Source organism: Lepidochelys kempii, chromosome 1, assembly GCF_965140265.1.
Source record: "Lepidochelys kempii isolate rLepKem1 chromosome 1, rLepKem1.hap2, whole genome shotgun sequence".
In the NCBI taxonomy this organism is placed as follows: Eukaryota; Metazoa; Chordata; order Testudines; family Cheloniidae; genus Lepidochelys; species Lepidochelys kempii.
The window spans coordinates 29,246,864-29,256,628 of record NC_133256.1 but is presented as its reverse complement, the minus strand read 5'-3'; the positions used below and the strand labels follow the sequence as shown (position 1 = coordinate 29,256,628).

Below are 9,765 nucleotides of genomic sequence, written 5' to 3'. Positions count from 1 at the left end.
GTTAGCAGTGGAGTTCCTCAGGGATCAGTTTTGGGACCAATCTTATTTAATCTTTTTTATTACTGACCTCAGCACAAAAAGTGGGAGTGTGCTAATAAAGTTTGCCGATGATACAAAGCTGGGAGGTATTGCCAATTTAGAGAAGGACTGGGATATCATACAGGAGGATCTGGATGACCTTGTAAACTGGAATAATAGTAACAGAATGAAATTTAATAGTGAGAAGTGTAAGGTTATGCATTTAGGGATCAATAACAAGAATTTTAGTTATAAGCTGGGGACGCATCAATTAGAAGTAACGGAGGTGGAGAAGGACCTTGGAGTATTGGTTGATCACAGGATGACTATGAGCTGCCAATGTGATATGACTGTGAAAAAAGCTAATGAGGTCTTGGGATGCATCAGGCGAGGTATTTCCAGTAGAGATAAGGAGGTGTTAGTACCATTATACAAGGCACTGGTGAGACCTCACCTGGAATACTGTGTGCAGTTCTGGTCTCCCATGTTTAAGAAGGATGAATTCAAACTGGAACAGGTACAGAGAAGGGCTGCTAGGATGATCTGAGGAACGGAAAACCTGTCTTATGAAAGGAGACTCAAGGAGCTTGGCTTGTTTAGCCTAACCAAAAGAAGGTTGAAGGGAGATATGATTGCTCTCAATAAATATATCAGAGGGATAAATACCAGGGAGGGAGAGGAATTATTTAAGCTCAGTACCAATGTGGACACAAGAACAAATGGATATAAACTGGCCATTGGGAAGTTTAGACTTGAAATTAGAGGAAGGTTTCTAACCACCAGAGGAGTGAAGTTCTGGAATAGCCTTCCAAGGGAAGCAGTGGTGACAAAAGACTTATCTGGCTTCAAGATTAAACTCAATAAGTTTATGGAGGAGATGATATGATGGGATAACATGATTTTGGCAGTTCATTGATCTTTAAATATTCATGGTAAATAGGCCCAATGGCCTGTGATGGGATGTTAGATGGGGTGGGATCTGAGTTACTACAGAGAATTCTTTCCTGGGTATCTGGCTGGTGAGTCTTCCCATATGCTCAGGGTTCAGCTGATGGCCATATTTGGGGTCAGGAAGGAATTTTCCTCCAGGGCAGATTGGCAGAGGCCCTGAGTTTTTTTTTGCCTTCCTCTGTAGCATGGGGCATGGGTCACTTGCTGGAGGATTCTCTGCACCTTGAAGTCTTTAAACCATGATTTGAGGACTTCAATAGCTCAGACATAGGTGAGAGGTTTTTTGCAGGAGTGGGTGGGTGAGATTCTGTGCTCTGTGTTGTGCAGGAGGTTGGACTAGATGATCATAATGGTCCCTTCTGACCTTAGCATCTATGAATCTATGAATATATGCACCTAACCTGTGCCTCAAAGGTGATGTGTAGGTAACCCACTTGCCTAATAGGGAGATATCTCTTTAAGCCCTGGTCTACACTAGGACATTAGGTCGAATTTAGCAACGTTAAATCGATTTAAACCTGCACCCGTCCACACAGTGAAGCCCTTTATTTCGACTTAAAGGGCTCTTAAAATCGATTTCCTTACTCCACCCCTGACAAGTGGATTAGCGCTTAAATCGACGTTCCCAGCTCGAATTTGGGGTACTGTGGACACAATTCGATGGTATTGGCCTCCGGGAGCTATCCCAGAGTGCTCCATTCTGACCGCTCTGGACAGCACTCTCAACTCAGATGCACTGGCCAGGTAGACAGGAAAAGAACCGCGAACTTTTGAATCTCATTTCCTGTTTGGCCAGCGTGGCAAGCTGCAGGTGACCATGCAGAGCTCATCAGCACAGGTGACCATGATGGAGTCCCAGAATCGCAAAAGAGCTCCAGCATGGACCGAACGGGAGGTACGGGATCTGATCGCTGTTTGGGGAGAGGAATCCGTGCTATCAGAACTCCGTTCCAGTTTTCGAAATGCCAAAACCTTTGTGAAAATCTCCCAGGGCATGAAGGACAGAGGCCATAACAGGGACCCGAAGCAGTGCCGCGTGAAACTGAAGGAGCTGAGGCAAGCCTACCAGAAAACCAGAGAGGCGAACAGCCACTCTGGGTCAGAGCCCCAAACATGCCGCTTCTATGATGAGCTGCATGCCATTTTAGGGGGTTCAGCCACCACTACCCCAGCCGTGTTGTTTGACTCCTTCAATGGAGATGGAGGCAATACGGAAGCAGGTTTTGGGGACGAAGAAGATGATGATGAGGAGGAGGTTGTAGATAGCTCACAGCAAGCAAGCGGAGAAACCGGTTTTCCTGACAGCCAGGAACTGTTTCTCACCCTAGACCTGGAGCCAGTACCCCCCGAACCCACCCAAGGCTGCCTCCTGGACCCAGCAGGCGGAGAAGGGACCTCTGGTGAGTGTACCTTTTAAAATGCTATACATGGTTTAAAAGCAAGCATGTGAAAGGATTACTTTGCCCTGGCATTTGCGGTTCTCCTAGATGTAGTCCTAAAGCCTTTGCAAAAGGTTTCTGGGGAGGGCAGCCTTATTTCGTCCTTCATGGTAGGACACTTTATCACTCCAGGCCAGTAACACATACTCGGGAATCACTGTAGAACAAAGCATTGCAGTGTATGTTTGCTGGCATTCAACCAAAATCCGTTCTTTCTCTCTCTGTGTTATCCTCAGGAGAGTGAGATATAATTCATGGTCACCTGGTTGAAATAGGGTGCTTTTCTTCAGGGACACTCAGTATAGCCCATTCCTGCTGGGCTGTTTGCCTGTGGCTGAACAGAAATGTTCCCCGCTGTTAGCCACAGGGAGGGGGGAAGGTTGAGGGGGTAGTCACGCGGTGGGAGGAGGCAAAATGCGACCTTGTAACGAAAGCACATGTGCTATGTATGTAATGTTAACAGCAAGGTTTACCCTGAAAGAGTGTAGCGACTGTTTTATGAAATGTGTCTTTTTAAATACCGCTGTCCCTTTTTTTTTCTCCACCAGCTGCATGTGTTTCAATGATCACAGGATCTTCTCCTTCCCAGAGGCTAGTGAAGTTTAGAAAGAAAAAAAAACGCACTCGCGATGAAATGTTCTCCGAGCTCATGCTGTCCTCCCACACTGACAGAGCACAGACGAATGCGTGGAGGCAAATAATGTCAGAGTGCAGGAAAGCACAAAATGACCGGGAGGAGAGGTGGAGGGCTGAAGAGAGTAAGTGGCGGGCTGAAGACAGGGCTGAAGCTCAAATGTGGCGGCAGCGTGATGAGAGGAGGCAGGATTCAATGCTGAGGCTGCTGCAGGACCAAACCAGAATGCTCCAGTGTATGGTTGAGCTGCAGCAAAGGCAGCTGGAGCACAGACTGCCACTGCTGCCCCTCTGTAACCAACCGCCCTCCTCCCCAAGTTCCATAGCCTCCACACCCAGACGCCCAAGAACGCGGTGGGGGGGCCTCCGGCCAACCAGCCACTCCACAACAGAGGATTGCCCAAAAAAAAGAAGGCTGTCATTCAATAAATTTTAAAGTTGTAAACTTTTAAAGTGCTGTGCTTAAAGTGCTGTGTGGCATTTTCCTTCCCTCCTCCACCACCCCTCCTGGGATACCTTGGTAGTCATCTCCCTATTTGTGTGATGAATGAATAACGAATGCATGACTGTGAAGCAGCAATGACTTTATTGCCTCTGCAAGCGGTGATTAAAGGGAGGAGGGGAGGGTGGTTAGCTTACAGGGAAGTAGAGTGAACCAAGGGGCGGGGGGTTTCATCAAGGAGAAACAAACAGAACTTTCACACTGTAGCCTGGCCAGTCATGAAACTGGTTTTCAAAGCTTCTCTGATGCGTACCGCGCCCTCCTGAGCTCTTCTAACCGCCCTGGTGTCTGGCTGCGCGTAACCAGCAGCTAGGCGATTTGCCTCAGCCTCCCACCCTGCCATAAACGTCTCCCCCTTACTCTCACAGATATTGTGGAGCACACAGCAAGCAGTAATAACAGTGGGAATATTGGTTTCGCTGAGGTCTAAGCGAGTCAGTAAACTGCTCCAGCGCGCCTTTAAACGTCCAAATGCACATTCTACCACCATTCTGCACTTGCTCAGCCTGTAGTTGAACAGCTCCTGACCACTGTCCAGGCTGCCTGTGTACAGCTTCATGAGCCATGGCATTAAGGGGTAGGCTGGGTCCCCAAGGATACATATAGGCATTTCAACATCCCCAACAGTTATTTTCTGGTCTGGGAAGAAAGTCCCTTCCTGCAGCTTTTGAAACAGACCAGAGTTCCTGAAGATGCGAGCATCATGCACCTTTCCCGGCCATCCCACGTTGATGTTGGTGAAACGTCCCTTGTGATCCACCAGAGCTTGCAGCACTATCGAAAAGTACCCCTTGCGGTTTATGTACTCGCCGGCTTGGTGCTCTGGTGCCAAGATAGGGATATGGGTTCCGTCTATAGCCCCACCACAGTTAGGGAATCCCATTGCAGCAAAGCCATCCACTATGACCTGCACATTTCCCAGGGTCACTACCCTTGATATCAGCAGATCTTTGATTGCGTGAGCTACTTGCATCACAGCAGCCCCCACAGTAGATTTGCCCACTCCAAATTGATTCCCAACTGACCGGTAGCTGTCTGGCGTTGCAAGCTTCCACAGGGCTATCGCCACTCGCTTCTCAACTGTGAGGGCTGCTCTCATCCTGGTATTCATGCGCTTCAGGGCAGGGGAAAGCAAGTCACAAAGTTCCATGAAAGTGCCCTTACGCATGCGAAAGTTTCGCAGCCACTGGGAATCGTCCCAGACCTGCAACACTATGCGGTCCCACCAGTCTGTGCTTGTTTCCCGAGCCCAGAATCGGCGTTCCACAGCATGAACCTGCCCCATTAGCACCATGATGCATGCATTGGCAGGGCCCATGCTTTCAGAGAAATCTGTGTCCATGTCCTGATCACTCACGGGACCGCGCTGACATCGCCTCCTCGCCCGGTATCGCGTTGCCATGTTCTGGTGCTGCATATACTGCTGGATAATGCGTGTGGTGGTTGATGTGCTCCTAATTGCCAAAATGAGCTCAGCGGCCTCCATGCTTGCCTTGGTATGGCGTCCGCACAGAAAAAAGGCGTGGAACAATTGTCTGCCGTTGCTCTGACGGAGGGAGGGGCGACTGACGACACGGCTTACAGGGTTGGCTTCAGGGAGCTAAAATCAACAAAGGGTGTGCCTGTACATCAAGGAGTATTTCAGGCAGGACTGCACGGAGGGTTCCAATAAGAAATGGTGCACCAAAGTTATCGTTGTTATTGGAACAAGGAGGTTAGCCTGGCCTCTGATTGATACATGGCTAGATTAACCTCGCTGCGCCTTCTCTGTGACTGACTGCAGTGTGATCTAGACAGGGGAGGAGGAAAATGAGTACAAAACAAATCTGGTCTATTTCTTGTTCTGACCCACTCCATCTATCCTTTACATCTTTGGCTGGCAGCAGACAAAAAAGGCGCGAAATGATTGTCTGCCCTTGCTTTCACGGGGGGAGGGAGGGTGGGAACGGGGTCCTGACGATATGTACCCAGAACCACCTGCGACAATGTTTTAGCCCCATCAGGCATTGGGATATCAACCCAGAATTCCAATGGGCAGCGGAGACTGCGGGAACTGTGGGATAGCTACCCACAGTGCAACGCTCCTGAAGTCGACGCTTGCCTCGGTACTGTGGAAGCGCTCCGCCGAGTTAATGCACTTAATGCACTTAGAGCATTTTCTGTGGGGACACACACACTCGAATATATAAAACCGATTTCAAAAAACCCGACTTCTATAAATTTGACCTAATTTCGTAGTGTAGACATACCCTAAGAGATCTATTGGGGGGATAGGAGTGTGTTGTGTCTAAGTCATTGTTGCTAGGCAGATTTATCGTTCCACATGCAGAAGTTTCTGGAATTGGGTGTGGTAGTTTTGGTAATACTCCAATAAGTTTCCTGGCTGTTGCTGGGGTCAGACTTAATGAAGGCAAGCAGTCAAGGCTGCTGCTTTGCAAAAGGCCATGTGCCCTGGGAGAAGTTGAGCTCCAGGAATAGAAAGGAGCCTGTTCCTGAAGCATTTTTCAGCAGGTTAGTGATAACATTAACCCTACAAAAGGGAAGCATGGCCAGTGTTAATTATAAAAGGCAAAATTGGAAGAGAAAATTAATTTATTTTATTTTAATTGTATACTTTGAATGTTGTTTTATTTTTAGCCAAACTGTTTTAGTTAAATTGTCTTAACTAATCTGATTCACCAACTTTTCCTTAAATGTGATAATGGGGAAAGAGTCGTTTATATTTTGTTATTCTCAGTTTTGTAACAGTTTTTTTTTAAGTCTATGCACTTAATTGTGTGGTTGGTTAATCAGTTAGCTGACTGGCTAACAATGATTTCAGCAGAGGAAGAAGAGTCTGCATGGATTCCAGCTGAAGATTCCTACAAGCAAGTGGAGGGAAGAAGTTGCTTTTGACTCAGCGGACTGTATAGATTTGGAGATCAAAGACTCTGCCTGAGATTCAGGTGAACTCAACCAGGGCTTTTGGGAACTCTGAGCTTCTTCTCACTATGTTTCTGTGGGGACTGACATGCTTAGATTTAATTTGTTTTCTTTATTTGTGTTTATATATAACTGTGAAGATTAATGCATGTGGATTATGAAGTAGCCATGTTATGTTGTAAAAAATTAGTTTTTATTATGTTTCTTTATCATAAGATTTTATAAAGTTTGTACTTAATTAAGTTCATTCCTTTTGTTTTTGGGGGGACTTGAATGTGAGGAGGTTGACCCTGTGCAATCCTTTTTGGAGATCCTTAGTGACTGAATTCTGGGTCTCCAGCTGCTTTTCTATGGGAATTGGGTTTTTTTAGGCACTGGGAAAGGGCAGTGAAGTGAACTCTAGCCCACCCAAAGGTTACATGTACACTTGAAGCACTATAGTGGTGCAGTTGCAAAGGCAGTAGTTAGGTTGAAGGAAGAATTCTTCCATCAGCTCAGGCTTTGTCTACACTTATCTACAACTTGTCTAAACTTACAAGTTGGAGCGCATTAAATCAGCCTCAGGCGCCATACCTCCTGAGATGTTCACACTGGCAAGGCACATAGAGTGCCTGGACTCTGCACCTGGAGCACTCCTGGTAATCTACCTCCGTGAGAAGCAGAGAGCGTGCTGCACCCCGGCTGAAACGTCGGGGTGTCAGTGTGGACAACGTGTTGCATTATTGTGACTGGCCTCCGGAAACGTCCCATAATCCCCTGAAGTCAAGTGGCCACTCTGGTCATTGGTTTTGAACTTGGCTGCAGGCATGTGGATATCCCCTTTCAAAGCTCCCCGTTTCTAACAGCCTGCATGCTTATCTGCTCCGGGACACAAAGCAAACCATTACTGTGGCATGCTCCTGCTGCAGAGGCAGACGTGTGTGTGTGTGTGTGAGAGAGAGAGAGAGAGACAGAGAGAGAGAGGGGCGGGGGGTGGGAGCTGATGTCGGGTTTCCCCCTTCCCCCTGCCACTGTTTGAACTTACAAGATAGCATGCTGACACACTCTGCCCCCCAAAACACACTGTCTCTCCCCCCACATACAAACAACACACTCCCTGTCACACTCCCTAATGCCTCATTTGAAAAGCAGCAGGCAATCTAGTAGGATGCCCATGGAACAATGGGATTGGGAAACCTGCATCATGTGAAGCTGTGCCTGCCCCATTATGCATTGCAAACCCCTTCCAAAGCAAGCTGCAGCCACTTGCACACTGGGATAGCTACCACAATGCACTGCTCTCTGTGGCATTGCAAGAGCTGCTAATGTGGACATGCTCCACCGTCCCAAGGAGCACAGTGTGAACTCACAGCAGTGCTTTCCCTGCTGCTCTCTCCAAGGGCTGGTTTAACTCCCAGCACTCTATATCTGCAAGTGTAGACGTAGTTCCAGTGTGGTCTACATTGAGGGTTAGGTCGGCATAGCTACGTCTTAGGGGTGTGGATTTTTCACTCCTTCAACAGGCGTAGCTATGTCAATGTAAGTTTTCAGTGTAGACCAGCTTTAAGGCCCAAATGAGCCCAGTTGTACTAGTCACAGTTGTAAGCACTGTACCTCGTGGTGCTTGCAGAATTGGGTTTTAAGTTTCCTTTTATCTGCTCTCAGCTTGGGTGTTCTATCATGCCTGAAATGGTGTCTTTGTCCTCTTACACCAATCACAATTATTTATTTCACATCCTTTCAAAGATCCTACTTCTTCAGAAGCTGTTATGTTGCAAAATGCCAACTTTAACCCCTAGGCTTTAAAACATCTCTCCAGTTTCTTGCAGCAGGCTTTCCTGAGCACATCTATCAGGGATCTTCCCCTGTTTGTTTTCAAAAGCTCTTTTAGAATGCAAAAAAAAATAAAAATCAGTTTTGTCATCTAAGAGATACCAAGGCATTTGACAAAATATGCCTATGTTACAAATAGATAAGCAAAGAATCATTAAAATGATCTTGGGATTAGACACGTTGGAAGAAATATCTAATTTTCGGAAGTAAATGACAAAGGAATCCAAAATGACACAGATGAATTGATTTTCATACAGTGATATCAGCATGGGAGTTTAGCCAAGCAATAACATCAGAAGTCAATTTACAACTTTTAAAAATACTTTTCTTGGTATTAAAACACTAGAGGTTTAGGAATTAAGCAAGATGAGTAGGGAGGAATGTTGTGGGGTTGGGGGGAAGAGGTCTGCTGTTTTTTACAGTGTGGAACAAACTCTGAATAAGGTTCAAAAGCAAAATGCATCTAATACAGTCTGATTATAATCTTTAGTGAGTAAAACACATCAAAGTAGTATGGGAAAGTCAAGGGGACGCTCTTAATCAGGAAGAGTTCCTCAGCAGTAAGGGTTTGTTTACCCTGGCAATTAACAGTGCTGCAATTTTCTTGCTCGGGGTGTGAAAAAACACCCCCAGAGTGCAGCAAGTTGCAGCGCTGTAAAGCTCCAGTGTAGACAGGGCACCAGCACTGGGAGCCGTGCTCTCAGTGCTGGGAGCTATGTCCCTCGTTGAGGTGGGTTTTTTTAGAGCGCTCTCTCCCACCGCTGCACCGCGACCACACAAGGCACGTTAAAGCGCTGCCTCAGCAACGCTTTCGCGTTGTCAGTGTAGACTGGCTCTAAATTCTAACATCTGTGGAAAAGGGAATTAACAGCCCATTAACAACATGTTCAACTAATCCAAAGGGCTTGTTTCTGCCACCCTTGCTCTCGTGGAGCAGTACCATACTTTGCAAATACTTCCATTGATTTCAGTAGGACTTCTTGTAGCCCAGTAATGTGAACACTTTCATAGGTGAATAACTGTAAAACCAGGAGCGATCCCTTTTGATTTCAGTGTGTAAAGTTAGGCCAGGTCTACACTACGGACTATACTACCATTATAACTACATCGCTCAGGGATGTGAAAAATCCACAACCCTGAGTGACGCAGTTATACTGACCTAATCCCCCGGCCCCTGTGTAGACAGTGCTATATTGGTGGGAGAGCTTCTCCCTTCAGCATAGCTACCGCCTCTTGGGGAGGTGGATTAACTACGCTGACAGGAAAACCTCTCCCCTTGGCAGAGGAGAGTCTTCATTTAAGTGCTACGGTGGCATAGCTGCATCAGTGCAACTCTGCCGATGCAGCATTTTAAGTGTAGACCTCCTCTTACCCAAATGCATAAGTGTACACAGGAGTGGGGCCAAAGAATTGGGCCCTACATTTTTAAAAATCTCAAATAGTAGTGAGGTATCATGCAACCGAAATTCACATGTGAATTGATATTTT

At 46.7% G+C, this 9,765-nt stretch overlaps 1 protein-coding gene across 1 annotated transcript; it reads left to right on the top strand.

Moving 5' to 3' along the window:
* Positions 1 to 1,623: 1,623 nt before the first annotated feature.
* On the top strand, positions 1,624 to 3,477 carry LOC140894801 (uncharacterized). The gene is made up of 2 exons (XM_073329080.1): positions 1,624 to 2,369; positions 2,957 to 3,477. The coding sequence occupies exons 1-2, from the start codon at positions 1,787 to 1,789 to the stop codon at positions 3,475 to 3,477; spliced, it is 1,104 nt and encodes a 367-aa protein (XP_073185181.1). The 5' UTR covers positions 1,624 to 1,786.
* The last annotated feature ends 6,288 nt before the right edge of the window (positions 3,478 to 9,765 follow it).

Bases quoted from the DNA above. Each gene is read 5' to 3' on its own strand.
- LOC140894801 (XM_073329080.1), top strand. From the start codon at position 1,787: ATGCAGAGCTCATCAGCACAGGTGACCATGATGGAGTCCCAGAATCGC. The intron at 2,370-2,956 runs GTGAGTGTACCT...TTTCTCCACCAG, and splicing joins AGGCGGAGAAGGGACCTCTG to CTGCATGTGTTTCAATGATC.